Here is a 17,650-nt window from a genome sequence, read left to right on the forward strand (position 1 = left end):
GGGCTATCGCCGCTCTTATCTTTTTCTTATTGTTTTTCGCTTTTTGGCGTTGTCGTTGCTTTTTTCTTCTTCTTTTACGCACGGCAACGCTCAATTTCGAAGAACACGGGCCTTACGCGCAAGCTCTTACCATAATTCAGCGGCGGCGATCTTTGGCAGCTTGTGAGCAGGCCGCTGAAAGTTCGCTAGGGGCCCTTCTCGTGGGAATTCGAGCGTCAACGTCACGGGCCGATCGAGGCGGAATTTTTTTTTTTTTTTTTTTTTTTTTTATCTTTTTTGTTGTTCATGCAATTTTCACGGCACCTTCCACTGTCTGCTCGAAACGTGAAAGTCCGGGACTTGGCCTCTCCCGCGTAGACTACGTTCGCGTAGCTACCGAACGGCATTTTGACCCAGGCCCAACTCGATTCGTCTTTCTCGCTCGCTTCTCGCTTGACACTCGCGCGCCTCTCCCCATAATTCATAACTTAACTGCCGCGTCTTTTCCCCTCCTCCTTCTCCACCTCCTTCTCCACCTCCACCTCCACCTCCTCCTCCACCTCCTCCTCCACCTCTCCTCCTCCTCCTCCTCCTCCTCCTCTTTTCCCTTCCTCAACTTCATCCTCAACTTCATCCTCATCCGTCTCCTTCGTCTTTCTCCGCATTCTTCTCGTCTCTCGCTCTTTTTCACACTCTCGATGTTGCTTTGGGCCGCGAGTCCATAATGGGCTACTCTCCCGTTTTTGCGAGTATAACGAATATCCATCCAGTTTCAACGAGGCAACTTCGGGATTTTTTTTCGGGTTTTTTTTTTGCGCACCGACGTCTATTAGATGGCCTGGATGAGGCACCCATTGACTGTCACGCAAACATTATAAGCGCGATAATTGCGAGTGAGTCGGATGTCAGTGAGGAGAGGACTCTAACGAGGGATAGACGTTCTTGCTTTCGTATCGAAGCATTTCGAAATACCGATTTTAATGGACGCAAGTTCGAACGTGGCGCACGGCTTCGCGCGCTTCTCCCTTTCACGACGTTTTTTCTCCAAATGTCAGTTACTGGCTCGATTCAAATACACCTTACGTGCCTCTGTTTTATAATTGCTAATTGGAACGTAATTACAGTTACCAGTAATATTCCGATATAATGCTGTCATAAATTGAAGTAGAAAGTGCTCGGATCCGATCAGACAGCGGGTCAAATGCAACACGACGATACTAATGCGCAACATTGGCACAATCTAAGCTCATTTTTATATCTTATAAATAACTAAAATAGCTTCGAGCTAATAGTTATAGTGAAGCCAAAACATCTAAAATAATATAAATATAATTGGTGTAGTGCACGACTTTATAGATGATTCAAACAATTATTGCTATAAGGTAATTGATTGTTTTTTTTTTCTTAAAAATATATATATATATATTTAAATTAATATTGTCCGTATTTGAGATATCAATGGTTGTACTTATTACAAGTTCACTTCTAACGAATGTTCCCCTTTATTATTTCGTACTATTCGCACCAGTATTACATTATACGTATTACTCTCTCTCTCTCTCTCTCTCTCTATGCCTCTCTATTTCTATCTCTATCTCGGCATGTTCTCTTGGCCACCTTTTGGAGTTCCTTTTTTGTTCCCATATTGCCACTGTACCCGCGTCTTTATTACCGGGCTTCTGGTGGCAATTAACGATCCTTACCTAAATAAAAGAAACATTTGTGCAGTGCGACCAGTAATGTGCAGGCTCCGACACACGCATACTCATCGTTTCCCACTCTCTCTCTCTCTCTCTCTCTCTCTCTCTCTCTCACCGAGCAGACAGAGCGACTCGCTTCAGTAGCAGAAACATAATTCCGTACGTTTCTTCTTCCAACTCCCACGGCTTCTCATTACTCTTCCTTCTTATTTTTCTACTTCTTTCTCTTCTTCTTCTTCTTCCCCAGCTCATTCACGCGTATCCTTAATTATGCCTTCTTTCTTTCTTATAGATTTTTAAAATTCAATGCACTATTCATCGATGTTGCCTTTTCATTCATTTCTCCTTGCTTTTCTTACTTCCGCCCCACCTTATTTCCGTTCGATGATATTCTTCATCCCTCTCTCTCTTTAACCGCCAGCAGAGGCAGAAGTCCAACGCACGTCGGTTAAAATACGACATCGTAAGTTTTGCGTGTCGAGACATTCATTTTGCACTCTCATATATCTCCGACGACTCATACTTCATGTTCGCATCTACTGTGGGCTAAGCGTGTAAGCAACGTCGACGTAGTACGTCGTCGTTGTCGTGGTCTTCGTCTTCGTCTTCGTCTTCGCCTTCGTCGTCTTTGTCTTCGTCGTCTTTGTCTTCGTCGTCGTCGTCGTCGTAGTCGTCGTCGTCGTCGTCGTCGTCGTCGTCGTTGTAGTCGTCGTCGTCGTCGTCATAGTCGTCGTCGTCGTCGTAGTTGTTGTAGTCGTCGTCGATGTCGTTGTCATAGTCGTTGTTGCATGTCGTTGTAGTAGTCGTCTTAATAGTTGTTTGGCTGATCCTTTTGTCTTAACCGACAGTTGCAGCTGACAAAGCACTACCGAGATTTCGAACACTTGTAATAACTGCCCCCTCTGCGCATCCCGCCCACTATGACATTGTTTCGGGGCCGTGTTTACGTTCATCACGAGGAGGAAACGGACCCAATAAGCGTTGAAGCGTAGCCAGGACGCGACAACAACTGCTTGCGTACCACACTTTTTTACTCATTCTTATTGCTTGTAAACTATAGCTCTTTAACTTTTTCACAAAAGCAAGTCTCACTAATTTTCTTAAGGATAAATCGTCTACGATTTTCATTAGTTGCTTCCTCCATTGTTGATATTGAAATTATAGGTTTTTTTAAATCATTCAAATTCATCTCTCTAAGCAATCCGTATTAATGTTTACGAATTTTTATGATTTCAAAATCCTAAGATTCTTTAGTATAGAAAAAAATATTATATTTAATGTAAGAGAGACTGTGTATATTTATGTGTGTGGGTGTATGTGTATGAGAGAGACAGACAGATGGGGGTAGGGGGGGGGGTAGGAGTTGAATCTAATATTATTCATATATTATATATTGATCATAAGTGTTTGAATAGATAATATTCGAATGTGTGGTAATACCACATTAAATAAACATATTTTAACTTAAATTTTCGTATTCATAAAAATTCAAATAATTAATATAAAGTATTTAGGATATTATATGCGCGTGTGGATGTTTATTATAAAGACTGTTTAATAATATGAGATATTATTTCTACATTATTTACCGTAGACAGTAAATCGGTTAAACAATATTTCTGCTCCCGAAATGTTTAATATTCGAGAATAAAGTTTTATAATTTCTTAATTTCGTAATGTTATTCCGCATAATTCCAATAGTGGATGTTGTTCCTGGGAGTAAAATGAGCTGCAGCAGCAAAAGAAAGTAATTTCACAACGAATGAGAAGGAACAAGCCGATTAAAGGTAAAATTTCCTGTTCAAGTCATTACCTGCAAATGAATTAGGCAAAAAAAAAAAAAAAAAAAAAAAAAAAAAAAAAAAAAGCCGACGATCGAAATCACTATGGATTCTACTTGGACTACTATTTTACGCGGAATGTCCAGCTTCTTCAATCATATCCATCAGCTCTTTGGAAAGGAACGATGACAACGACGACAATTCACGCCTCCGACAATAGCGAAATTGCCATTCGTGCCTTCCGGTATATTTATCCGGCGGCACTCGCTCAAAGATATTGCATAGGGAAGAGAAACAGAAGGGCCAAAGAAACTGTGGAGGATCGAATTTAAGCGGGATGAGAGAATGGGAGAAAAAAAGGAAGCTACTTGCGAAGGAGGCGATGGCTTTAGTGGTTACAGGCGTCGGCGGACATAGAGTCGGAGTATACGAAAGAAAACATAAATAATCGCGTTCAAATGAGACAAGAGTGAAGCACATGCGAGAGAAGAGATAGATAGTGAGAGAGAGAGAGAGAGAGAGAGAGAGAGTGAGAGAGAGAGAGAGAGGGTGAGAGAGAGAGAGAGAGTGAGGGGGGGGGAGGGAGGGAGAGAGACAGACAGACAGACAGATAGACAGACAGACAGACAGACAGACAGAGAGAGGGATAGAAGAGAGAAGCCACACACGGCGAGCAAGAAGGCCGATGATGAGGAGACCGTGAGTGGCACACGATGAGGCGCGCGCTCAGTATGTCTTTGCCAAGTCGCATATATCGCCAATTATTCAAAAGTTATTGCTCATTGTTGAGGTTCTTTTGGAATGCACGACGCTGAAGTTATCTGTTGGTAATACCTCGCATTATTTAAATTTACACATTTCAAATTGTTTCAACTTTTTTCATGCTCAAGCGTATTCTGTGCTCGATTACGAAACGCTGCTGGAGCTGAATGTATCTTTATTTTATAAATCTACCTGTTTCACAAAATAATCATCATCCTTCTCCAGCATCACTATATTGTCATCTTTATCATTGTGGGCTCGTAATGTTTAAGGCGTTCAAAAGTTTATTAAAATTTCAACCGGTTTTGTTAAATGGCTCATCCACGCTTATAAATTCACTAGTGTTTTCACGTTCGTATTTCAATATCGCAATATGCATACTATTATTATATAATTTAAAAATTATTCAATGCAGTAGGTGAAGATCGTTTGTAATGATAAAATCACTCGTAAATGTTAATACTATTTCTGATATAATATTCACAGTTGATCGATTATCCATTGCGGAAAGTAGGGCTTGTAAAAACTTTCGAACGCTTCAGCTAATTTAATAAATCAAGTGCTTTTGCGGCCATTCGTTTCGACAATTATTATTTTCAGTGTTTTTCACGAGGATTTGGACGATTGTTTTAATGAGACAAAACAATAATTTATGCATTGCGTAATATTTTGACGACCATTATCTCGAATTTTCCTCGGCTATTCACGTGTTTAAATTTTGCATTGTTGCGCGTCACTTTGCACAATCGTAACGGACATTTCTTTACAGCCATGCGAGAGCACATATAAACATATGTACGCATACATGTGCATTGAGTTTTTCGGAGCATAAATTATCGATGAAAGAACGCTTACGGAAGCTGCCTGAATAAACATGGAATCGCCGGATAAAAGAAAGGTCGTGCATCTGCCACTGGTACTTTGTAAATTCGGGCACTTTCAGCGTTCAAAATGCAAAAACTCTCGGATCAAGCAGTTTTCTTCACTGCCAAAAGAATAACCGCAACGTGGAAGTCAAGCAGATGTATCATCGCGTTAAATCACAGTTGCGTCATCGCAGAAACTTGTCTCTCCACCGCTGCCTTCTATAATCATTCACGAAGAAGACGTTTACAAGCCGGCATAATTATTTCATCGGGAGCGAGTAACGCGGGTTCGCCGAGCGAGAGGGGGGAGGGGGAAGCAAAGGGACCTTATGGGAAGCGAGCAGTGAATGCCTGCGTATGGGTATTCCTATGAATGCGTGTTGGTTGAGGAGGGTGGAGGGTAGTGGGGCGTAGGGTGGAGAAGCAGTACATGTACAAGTGGTAATTTTTGTTGCTCGACGCGTGAGCATGAAGGAAGGAGCGCAGGCTCGACTAAGCGCGAAACCAACGCGCAACGACCTCCTCAATGGGCGCGTCTCTATTAAAGTTATTATTAGAGCGGGCGCGCGTAAGCTCCCGAAAGCATCCCTTTCAATTACCCTGTCGTGCCTCTTCACATCAATCTTGATCTTACATGCAAAAAAGAACAAAGGAAGTAAAGAAAAATAATGAGCAAAAAAAAAAAAAAAAACAACCGAAAAAATAGGTGCAGCACCTCGACGAGTCCTGTTACCGCATTTGCATGTCGTCTATTTCTGACTGGCGCGAGAGTCCAAGGAGCCTCAATCTCCTATCCTCGTACCTCCTAGAAGCTGCGCCTCTTCGTTAGTAGCTGTGCGTAAAATAACCGGGGAGTATCGTAAGTCAAATTGATAAGGATTAACAATGGATCACGAATGGAGTAGGAATATGGTAGGATAACAAACACAATAGTTCACAGGATGTAGAAAACCTTTTTTCAAGAGCCTAGGCGTAAGGTACGGCAATCATGGAATTTGTCAAAGCAATCATCGAAAGAGAATATGGCCGATCATCTTCCTTCAATTCTACATTAACAGTTAATTTTCCAAATGCCCGAGTTTCCAAAATTAGCCAGCACTTGATAGCGAATTTCTCGATTTTCACAATTACACTAAATTCGCCAACGCGCTTGTGTAATTGCACCCTCGTATTTCCGCGAATGGAGGATGCGTTGCGAGTACCGCCACCGCAAGCAGTTCAATAACATATAAAAAATAATCGCAAAATATATTTTGTCATCGGCAATAAACGTCAGATAGCGTCTATCCATCTGATTCTATCCATGTATGCATGTAAGGAACTTTCCTTAAGATCGTCCAGCACATTCGACGATAAAATCATTAGTTTCAGCAGCGTTGGATCGCGATATTCCAGAGTCCTTCGTATAATCACCTTCGAGGCGATCTTTCGTCGTTCGCTCGACGAGTGGGAGGCCAAGTTCTGAAAAGTTAGGAGGCTCCATCGTCTCGGTGATCGAAAGAGCGCATCAGCCAGAAAAATGTAGGCAGCTTCGGAGTTCGTACGTGTGGGCCCGACGCGCTAACGAGAAACAAATCGTCAACTCGGTCAGAATTCCCTCGAGAACGGTGTCGTTACGTCCGCGAATTCCCAGCAACGACGCGCCTATTTCCATCGGCACTCGTTAACGATAAATATAAATCTCTCCTTTCCCGCGCTTTAAAAATACATCCCGACATTGCGAACAAACGCTTTAGCATTCTAATAAGCCAGCGGCCGAGGGTCGCACGTGGGCTATCTCCACGGCTAAACTCTCACACGAACAAAGACGCACCTCGCCTCGACACGTCTCGACCTTCGGACGTTCGCGCACCAAGAACTCGAACCAGCGAGTCGCTCTATCAGCTCGTCCTCGCGGCCCTCCGATCGTCGCCATCGACTCTTCGATTTTATTAACGAGACCGCGTATATCGCGAGTCCCGCCACCCATCTAATTCCAGCCCATATATATAAGGAGGCGCAATCCATTGTTGACCAGAGGCGACACTTATCGTCGAATCTATTCCTCGCCTCTCCCCCTCCCCTCCCCCAACCCACCCCCATCCCCCTCCCCCTCCCCCTCCCCCCTTTCATCGTCACTCAGTCTACGCTGCAGCCGTTATTTATCGCGTGGAGATTTTGGCTCGCGGACAGCGCTCGAGGCGCACCTCCTGTCAGCGGACGGCCGGATCCTCGCGGGGCCGCGCAAATCGTTCTGGGAAAACGGCCAAAGCCCGGACGAGGAAGGGCCGGGGACAACTGCGGGGGGTAACTGAGGCGACAACGAGCCGCCGGGCTATCGTTACACAGCGCTGACGCTCGAGTGCGAGTGTAACGACGAGCGCGGGGGCCCTGTGGGGAAATGGCTGCTGCCTCGCCCCCGTAACTTAATTGATTAATTGTCCGTACCTTCTTTTAAGCGGCCCGTTTATTCGGCTGGGCCTTTGCCGTGAGACTTTGTCGCTCCGTGCGCACTTTATTTTTATCGCAGCGCCAAGCGGGCGGCAAAAACGACCTGGGGGCTAATTAATCTTGGCTGCTTAACGGCCTTATTTATTAAAACTGTTGCGCGTCGTCCTCGTTCGAACGTGCAAATTTATTTTACGGAGGATACACGTCGGCTTTCGAGACATTGTTACCATTTTTCAAAGGCACTCTTACCTATACCGAGCGTCAAGGGCCGCGATTTTATAATTCATAAATTATCTTAATCGATCCTCTATGTTTTTAATCGTAGACACAATCGGCAAATCATAATTGCTGTTTCGTGGTGGCCGGAAAGGGGGGGGGGATGGCGAGGAAGTTTGGCGAGTCTCTTTCGCCAGGAAGCATCGGGATCACGATTACGAGGACAATAGCTGGGTTTAGTTGTTAAAATAACGTGGCCTGAAAAATACAGCATCTCCTGTTCATGGTAAACGACAAACTTTCCGTCGCACGCATATTGCATTTCGGGCATTAATCTTGCCATTGCGCTTCTTGTACTCTCATTAATTTTGATTAATATTGTTATTTTCTGCATATAGTGTCAAAATATCATAAACGCGACTTTTTTCTTCATCGCTTCTTTTTCTTCTTGCTTTATTCCATTCTTTTTTTCTTCTTCTTTTTTCTTTTCTTTTCGTACGTTTAATTGGAATTTTATTATGTAAACGCTGCGTTATATTAATATTCAGCTTGATTGGCTGTACAAGATTCTTTCGACGTGATTACCAATTTTAATTGGCGCAGTTTAATCATTGTCGAAAACATTGTTATTATTCAACTAATCGTACGATCAATCAAGGAGAAAACAGTAATTGCTCGGCTTTAAAAATTCACCGATTGCATGAATTTTTAACACGCAACGCGGTAAATATTCTTCGGCTTTGACAATTAGACAGCTATTAAGTAGGCAAAGGTGCGATATGTTTACCGAAAGAAAAACAAATTTTTATTAATTATTTTTAAGCAGTAATCGACTGCCATCTTCGATGTAAGCCCCTAGCGTTGCGCAACATTCTCATAAGACTATGTAATAAAATAAATCTATTATAAGTTTATCAATTAACGATAACTGCGTACGAGTTTGCCTCAGAAAATTTCTGGCCAAAAAATATCAAATTCTCGAAAAGCACGGAACTCGGCAACACGATCCCACGTGTCAGACTATCGAAAACAATGTTAAGCACATTTTGTAGACTTACCCGCGTATGTGACTACCCGGCGACGAGAGAGAGAGAGAGAGAGAGAGAGAGAGAGAGAGAGAGTGAGTGAGTGAGTGAGTGAGCATGGGTGAGAGGGGCGGTGGGAGGGGGTCACGCGAGCATTCAGCAAACTCGGATCCATCTCCAATTCTTAAGTGGCAGGTCACACTTAGGCCTCGTATACTGTCGAAACATCGACTCGTCGACGTTTTCTTCCTTTCCTTCTTTCTCCTTCCTCTACCTCCCCCTGCACCGCCTCGTCCCGCCACGCCACCCGTCACCGCCACTATGCCTCGTAGGCACGGTTGCGCGCTTATTTGCTCGGTAACGGGAGCAGCGGTGGCAACAAGCCCCGGAGGGAGGAAGTAGAGAAAAACGAGCAGAGCAGCGCATCTATAACGGAGCGAGTGGGTGGTCCAATTACCCCAAGGTTTTCGCGCTCGCGCTCCAGCACGTGCATCGCCGGGTAATAAGACACTTTCTCCCTAGCTCTCTCTCTCTCTCTCTCTCTCTCTCTCTCTGTGCATCTCTCTCTCTCACACACACACACACACACACACACACACACACACACACACATTCTCTCTCTCTCTCTCTCTCTCACTCTCGGCCGACACTAAAACGAAGCTTAGCCATGAGTCCCCTTCGCTCCTTCCCTCTCCTCACCTCGACCCTCCCACGTGCTCGGTTCTCGCCGTCTTAGTTACGATTCCACTGACATCATTAGCCAAACATCTGGGCCACTTCCCGCGGTGAGGCTCGCGACGCCCGCGCGGTTTACGATCGCGCAGCTCTAGTCGAAAGACGCCCGATGCCGCCTTTGATCGCCGCGGCTTTTCGTCGCGCGATTTAACCACCGAACGACGCGCGACGCAAGTCGCGGCGCCAAATCTGGAAGTCACAGTGGCGGCTTTGCAAGCACGCCGGACACGTCGAACGTTACGAATCGTAAAGCGCCTGACGCTCGCAGAAAATAGTTGGATATCCAACCGAGCCCGAGGCTCTCTCTCTCTCTCTCTCTCTCTCTCTCTCTCTCTTTCCCCTTCTTTAATAGCAGCCATTTCCTTTCCTTTCCGCTATTCGCAGTTCTCCTCCCGTACATAGTCAATGCTTTGGCTGCTATTCTTTTGCTGGGATTGTCAGTGGTCCGAGGGTGGGACCGTAGAGTGGCTTCTCGATGCTTATAGAGCAGCATTTAAACTATTTCAAAGTAGTTGTAAGGACCATTGACTATAAGCAAGAAATGACATTTGTCTTTATGCACTTTGGCTCGATTCAATATATCAATTTACTGCAAAACACACGAACGTAAGGAATACGTGAGATTAAAGTCGAGTATTATACTTCATATGTTTAGATTAAGATATTCCGATAGCCTATGACAGAAGGTGTAGGTAGTAAAGTTACGCTGAATTAAAGTTCTGTTCGTGCGCGTAAGCGAATTGCAACGTGAGTGAGGCAAAAATGATATTTATGAGTGGCGTAGTTTGTCGTAGGGAGCTCAGGTAATGAAATTTTGTATGAAATTGAGCTGGGAGCCTAACATCGGCAATTAACCTTAATCAAACCTTTTCTATTCCTCTTCCTCTATAGCAAGCATAAGGCGACTTGAGAAAATTCACCAAAGCCCACCAATTGCCGTTACGGATGTATTACCGCGGGTCCGGATCGGCGCGTACTCACGGCACTCCAATGGCTAATTTACCCGCAAGGTTATCGCTTTCCATTCGCTTTTTTTTACTCGCCAATGGATAATTGCCGTTCGGGCCATTCCAACGGCTAATCGGCGCCCGTAACTTCGGACACTGCCGATTGTTTGCCAATCCATTCCCACCTTCGACGCTCGCACTTTCCCGCGCTACATCCGTAAGGCCACGACCGCCCGCGCTTTCACTTCTTCCCAAGTCACCCGTACCTCCCCTCACCGCCCCTGAATCCACCAACCTAACATCCCCTCTAACCCGGGCCCGACGATGCCCACGCGGATTCACGGCTTCCTGAGTAGGCGTTCGACTAGCGACTCGAACTTTTCCCTCTCTAGCCCTCATCCACCTTATCTCTGCCACTCTACTTTTATAAGTGAATGATAGGCGTCCGCCCGCGGGATAGGTTGACTGCCTCCAGTGTCGTAAATGCCAATCTCATTAGCTGGACCTCGTAAATAGTCAGCCGCTTTTTAAAGTCCGCGATTTTTAATTTGGCTCTCGGAATCGCAGCTCACCTTGTTTTCCTTAACTGCGATTAATACGGTTCGAAACGATCGGCTGGCCGCCTCGAGAGCCGCGACTCGTAAAGGCGACAGCGCTCTCCGACCCCCCAATAACCACAATAACCGCCACCGCCAGCACCACCACCGCCACCACCGTCGCCACCACCGTCGCCAGGTCCGAGTATCCAATAGGCGAGTCTCACGAGTGCTTCTTTAGCTCGATGGGGAATGTCCGTTGCTTGTTGGTGCGTGGAATTTTTCGGTTTTTACGAGTGCCGATACTATTTTATCGAAAAAAGAGTCGCGAGCTATCCTTCACTCTGTGACTCCGACCCAAAATCGGGTAAAGCGAGACTGTGTCATTGCGTAACGATCGTCGTCAGTAGCGATCAATGCTCGGATTAACAAGTATAGAGAGACGAGGGGAGGGAAAGGGGAAGCTTGGAGATGCGAGCGCAATACCATTGGATGAAACATTAGCTTGAAAATCTCGAGGAGCCGAGCGAAATTGCGAGGAAAGTACGCTACCCGTTCCCCCGCGCATCGACATGGCGAGATAATTGCAACGGCCGTGTCGGTGATACGCTCGATAAAAGAGTCGAAGAGCCCTCGTCGTCATGAAAGCGAAACGCCCGAGCATTTAAAGCCTCTCTTCCTCCACCTCTCCTACGACGTAACCTCCGTCACTTCCTCTCCGGGTTCTCGAATTTCCGACTACCCTGAGCCGATAGTAGCGATCCCGGCCGGCTTTTCCCGTATTGCCACCTGCGCATCCGTTTTGCACGCTGGGTGGCCCTCGTCCCCAGCACGTGCCGGTCACACCCAGGCCCCGGAGGAGCGAGGGGGAGTTCTTAAGCCGGCGGGTCGAGGTGCCGTGAGCGAGAGGCTCGCACATAAGCCGCTGCGTATGCATAGACTGACGCGTCCGAGGCACTTTCTCCCCTGGCAAAGGCTCTTAAGCGTCATTTGCGTCAGCGCGATTATCGTCCGATCCTTTTTCTCGCCGGATCGATCGCCCAAGGCCGACACTCGAGCGCTCTCGGCTCGTAGCCGAGCGATTTTCCTCGGAGTCGGACGACCGGCCTCGGGAGGCCGAGGTACCGTGGCATCACGGGCCGGGCGATAAATGATGAGCTACGGCCTAAGGAGAGGAAAATCGTTAAAAGCTTTGGCTGTGAAAGCCGTGAGACTCGCTTCTCGCTTCCTTGCCTCGGCCGTGTGTGGGCGGTGGGAGCCCGGGGTTGCGCGGCATTTCTAATGATTTCGGAGAGGCTTCGAGCGTGGGCCAGCTCTCTCCTCGCCTCGACCATCCCTCTTCACCTCGGTATGTCTCTGTGTAAATCGCGAGTGACGTAAAGTGCGCGTTGGCGGGCCGAATCATTCGCTTCGCTTGCTTAAATTCCACGGAGCATGTAAATATAACTTCTTGCTCGGTAACTCACGGCTTCTCATTACTCTTCTCTCTTTTCTCAGTCGCACATCTCGTCTTTGCCTTCGTTTCATTGTGCTTTCACGTCGTTTCTCGCTCTAGCTTATCTCTCGTTTCTCAAATCCAATCGATCCACTCGGTCCGGTCGACCCAAAAAACTTAAAACATCTGGCCGATTAAGTGTGATTGCGCGGCAATGCTTACGGTGCCATCCCATCGCAATTGTAAGCTTATTATTTATAAGCTTGAACGAGAGGAGTGGGGACACTGGCCTAGACGAGATGCAAAATCAATATCCTGTTACGCGGACCTTGGTGTACGACGTTACGTCGATAATGCAATTGTACAGATAAAAGATTATTAATATTCATCTAAATTGCGAAACAATATATTGCTACATGCCGATGACTAATGTACTCCTATTGGCGAATAAGCGACCAAATACTCACGATTATGAAACAGTAATGCGCACAACATGGCGAGGAAATGTTTGCGCGAAGTGAGCTTTAGTACGTCGAGAATTTTTCAAGCTAAGCGCCAGCAGTTTCATGCTGTCCTTTCCAATAAACGACTTAAAGGTCTTGTAGCCAAGATCGAGTAATCGAAAATACTTTGAAGGCTCATTAAGGCCATTTAGGTACGACAAATTGAAGACATCGTGAGTGAATGAGTGAGTGCGTGCACGTGAAATTGGGAAAAGCCTTTGAAAAAATAAAAAAAAAAAATTCAACGTCCCTTCCCCCACTATCTATCTCTCTCCAGTGTCTTATCCCACCACCACCACCACCACCACCATCACCACGACCATTGAACCGGTAGATGTGTGGCACTTTGTTACGGGTGCACTCATGCCGTGTCCTTCCATTTTTGTTGCAGATTACGAAACTCAAGATCGACAGCAATCCCTTTGCCAAGGGCTTCCGGGACTCATCCAGACTCACGGATTTCGAGAGGTTGGTTCAATTGTTTTTTATTCCTACGTCTCGGGCGCGTACTCGCTCATTATCCTACTTGACGCATAAATTCGCCCAAAACTTTCTACAGTCATTTGCATGCGACGAATGTCGCCCGTCGCGGAATCCCTTTTAAAATTCCAGCCGCTCCGATTTTATAAAACTTATCTTCTCGCACTCTACGAGACAAGCTGACCGTACACGATCACGCGAACATTCCATAAATACTCCATCACCCCTCATCAAGTGCTCTATACTTTCATAATACGAATGATTATTCATCCGAAAACCTTACCATAACGTCGCAGCAAGGCGTTCTCATTGCGCTATACGCAGCTCACGTAATAACAACTCGTTCGATTATCATCCGTTAGACGTGTTTTGCGTACATTATCTCATTATCTTTATTCATACGACGATGATGAAGACAATGATTATTCTTAAATTTTCATTTGACGCATAAAAGTGGAAAAAAATAACTATCTTCATCGTATTATTCATGCCCTGCCCAGTGGCATACAACGCCAACAAAATATAACAATATTAGACGAATAGCTTTTTGTTGAGTAATCAAAGCAACGCATTATCCTACGAATGCAAAATATGCAAATAATGTTCGCGCTCCTCTCTAAAACATCACATAGCAAAACGGCTTCTTAAGGTCGAAGGAAAACAAACGCTACCATAGTCGCGCGCGCGAAACCGCGTACTTTGCGCAAACTCGAGACACTACAACTCTTCTCTCGAGCCCTCGTCCAATGTCGACGATATACGCGATACAATAATAAATCAGGAATGCAAAGCTTCCCCAGAATAATAGTCGGTATTTTTATTGCGCAACAATAATGACGATGTAATATAACGCATCCAGCCTTAATTAGCTGTACGGGAACGCCGTATATTTTAATAAACATTCTTGCCGCGCACCTCTACAAAAGCAATAAAGAATTATCTCGCTCTCCTCGCGAATCGTCCTAACACTCACGAAAACACCAATAATCTCTTACCGGGAGATTAATATTAACGCCCAAAGAATCCCCGCATTGCTATAAATATAAGATTGAGCTTGAGCTTGTAAAAGGATAAAGACGATGCAGCTGCGTGAAACGAGTGTCAAAACTAGCTAAATCATTATCCAGCCCATAGAGCTTGCTCGAAAAAAGGCAGACATAGATGGATAGAGTGAGTGAGTGAGAGAGAGAGAGAGAGAGAGAGAGAGAGAGAGAGAGAGAGAGAGAGGAAGGAAAAAAAGTGCGCACAAGCGTTTCGTTATGCTATCAGAGGCAAGGCGTCTCCGTTCACATACGGCGAGGGCTGATTTAAAAAACGTTTCACACGCAACGCGCGTTCCCCACTGAAAATAGAAAAAGTCCGTCGGCATCCGTAAGCTCATCAACGAGTGCTTAGCACTCAGCGCTTCCGCCGGGCATTAATCGCGACGGACCCGCTCATTCATCACGAATCATTAATTTTCCCCACCCACACCGAGCACGAAAGAGCAGCGCGCATAATGAAGCACAGTTACCCTTACAGGGAGACCATGGAGTCGATGTTGGCTGAGCAGCAGAGCCTGAGGTTCCCCCATCGGTTCCCCTTCGAGATCGAGCAGTCGAGCGCCGCGGCCGCGGCCGCCGCCGCCGCTGCTGCCAGTAACCTCAGCCTCGAGGAGAAGGCCATGTGGGCCGCACGCTCGCAGATCCTCCTGAGGGCCGCGGCCGCCGCGGCCGTCGGTCCCTACGCACAGCTGGTGAGTCCCGCCCTCGTTTACCCGGGGGTGGCGGCAGCGGCCGCGGCGAGTTCTAGCCATCAGCAGGCCCAGCAGCACCAACAAGTCCATCACCAGCAACAACAGCAACAACAACAACAACAGCAGCAACAACAGCAACAGCAATTGGGCCACCTCTGGTGGGCCTCGTCTTTAGGCCCGACCCTCTTCGCTGCTGCTCACCATCACCAACAGCAGCAGCAGCAGCAGCAGCAACAGCAGCAGCAGCAGCAGCAACAACAACAGCAACAGCAGCAGCAACAACAACAACAACAACAACAGCAGCAGCAGCAGCAGCAGCAGCAACAACAATTGGCTGCGAGCACGGCCCAGCAGCATAGTCCCGGGGGTGGTGGTCCGGCAGCTCCGAGGCCCCTCTACCCCTCGGCTCTCGGCGGCCTCACGCATCACAGATTTGCACCGTACGCGAGCTCGAGGGCGCAGCTCAAGTCCTCGACGCAGATCGGCTCCTCGCATCCATCGGCCCTCAGAAGAACGACACCCTCGCCAACGGATAGCCTTTGCAGGGAGGCCCAAGATCTCTCGCCCTCGTAGTCGAGGCTATGGGCGACGACGAGCCACTGACCGTGAGAAAGCAAAGTCGCGAGCGCGGACGGCCGTTTGGGCCCTATTCGCACGCCTAACACGCATCCTTAACGTTCGACAATTTTTATCGTTTCGTCCGTTCGTAAGCCACGTTACGCCGAGTGCTATTGGGCCCAGGGACGGGCGCCGATTTTAGGGAGGTCGCCGCGACGCGCTCACGTGGCCCGATCCGGGACTCGCGGCCCCTTTCCCCAGCTACGATAGCATCGAGCTACAACGTCATCTCATCCGTACTTAGAATTTATTTATTAGATCCGCGCGTTGTAATTAGAGCGTAGGCGCTTTATTTGGGGGAGGTAGTTGAACGTTGGTACGTTGGTTAATGGGGCCGAGAGGGTGCGCGCTTAGTGTTCTTCTGTGTCCTGTAAATATGTGCATTTTAGTATTGGTGCATTGGTTGGGTGGATCGAACGTCGACGCGACGACGCGAAGGCGATGTGCGTCACGTCGGGAGGTCACGCGAGCCAAGAGCGGACGGACGTCTATTACGAATGTCAGCACGAACGATCGCCGTGATTACAATGCGCATCTCGTAAGTTCAATATTAATAGGGAAATATAATAAAAGAGAATAAAATAGCGTTGGGAAAGGGCGATAGGGAGGTGGGGAGTGGGTGTTAGGCTGAAGTAACGTCACATCGTCACGACCTATACTGTATATAATTACGCGAATCGATGAGACGACAGTCTCAGCCCAACGTTTTCTGTACCATAAGTTGTACATTTCATATTAAGAAGCTGTATTGTTATCGTTATTTATGTTTAAAAGAAATAAGAGAAAGCGGCCGGTGGCTGCGAGCCTCGTGTCTTGAAATATGGAAGGACGCAACGGTGCTGCACGGCGACGGCGACGGCGACGGCGACGGCTTGGTCGCACCGAATTTATTGTAAAGTCGGGAAATTCGCTTTATTTTCACAATTCGGCTCTTTCCATTAATGATTTTATTTTATCGACGACGTTGTTTGATAAACAAAGCAATGCGATTTGCTTTTCACGATGCTCAATGTTATCTCATTGTACTTTTAAATGGCTCGCTCAGTTCGTTGCAGCGAGATAGTTGCGTAGTATATTGGAAGGGGAAAAAATTTTATTCTAATAATGTAACATTGCGTGACGTTGATTTCGAAGAAAAAATTCAATTCTGTGTTCTATAAGAAGGAAATGAGGTTATTATATTTACGAAGCTTATTACATATTAGCGTAGGTCGTTATTATATTGTTAAACAAAATGCTTGTATCATCGAAATAACACGAATGCGTGGCGATTACCGGGCGAGCTACTGTCATGTAAATAAGTCTCGAACGATAAGAAAAAGAGCAACTCTTATGTCGAGTATAAAGAAAAGAAAGAGAAAGGGAATGGCAAGGAGGAATATAAGAATAAAGTTGATCAAAGTGTTTCCTGGATAATAGAAGAGCAAACGTTAATAACCTTCGCAATTTTCACTACTCATCTCCCATTCAATCATGATGGAATAAGAATTTTGAAGTGCAATAATCTATACACGATTAATTTATAAAAACGACGATGGAAACAAATAAAACGATTGAAAACAGAAACAAAAAACAAAACAAAACGAACAAAAAAAATAAATAAATAACAAAGACGAAAAAAGACAAAAAAAAACGAACGAACGAACGAACGAACGAACGAACGAACGAACGAACGAACTAACGAATCGCAGCACTGTATATATTGAAATTCTTTGGTAAAAATAAACGAAATATCCTAATTTAACTCCTATTTTAAATAATAAAGAAATTCCGATATTGTTAAAAGTAAGTATGAAAAATACAATTAACGAAATTTATGACATTATTTAGTTCGCATTAAGCATTCGAAAAAAATTAATTTTTTTCAACAACAATCGTAACAACAGCAATTTTTATGTACAT

General features: G+C 45.9%; 1 protein-coding gene across 1 annotated transcript in view; it reads left to right on the plus strand.

Annotated features, from left to right (window-relative positions):
- The window catches only part of LOC105369041 (T-box protein H15), a 51,842-nt gene extending 35,240 nt beyond the window's left edge, over nt 1–16,602 (plus strand). The window contains exons 4-6 of the mRNA XM_011508282.1: nt 13,307–13,383; nt 14,905–15,334; nt 15,437–16,602. Coding sequence (XP_011506584.1) covers nt 13,307–13,383; nt 14,905–15,334; nt 15,437–15,703 — 774 coding nt within the window. The 3' untranslated portion in view covers nt 15,704–16,602. The remainder of the gene's footprint in view (nt 1–13,306; nt 13,384–14,904; nt 15,335–15,436) is intronic.
- Nucleotides 16,603–17,650: the final 1,048 nt, after the last annotated feature.

Source organism: Ceratosolen solmsi, unplaced genomic scaffold (assembly GCF_000503995.2).
Source record: "Ceratosolen solmsi marchali unplaced genomic scaffold, CerSol_1.0 scaffold1, whole genome shotgun sequence".
NCBI classification, from domain to species: domain Eukaryota; kingdom Metazoa; phylum Arthropoda; class Insecta; order Hymenoptera; family Agaonidae; genus Ceratosolen; species Ceratosolen solmsi.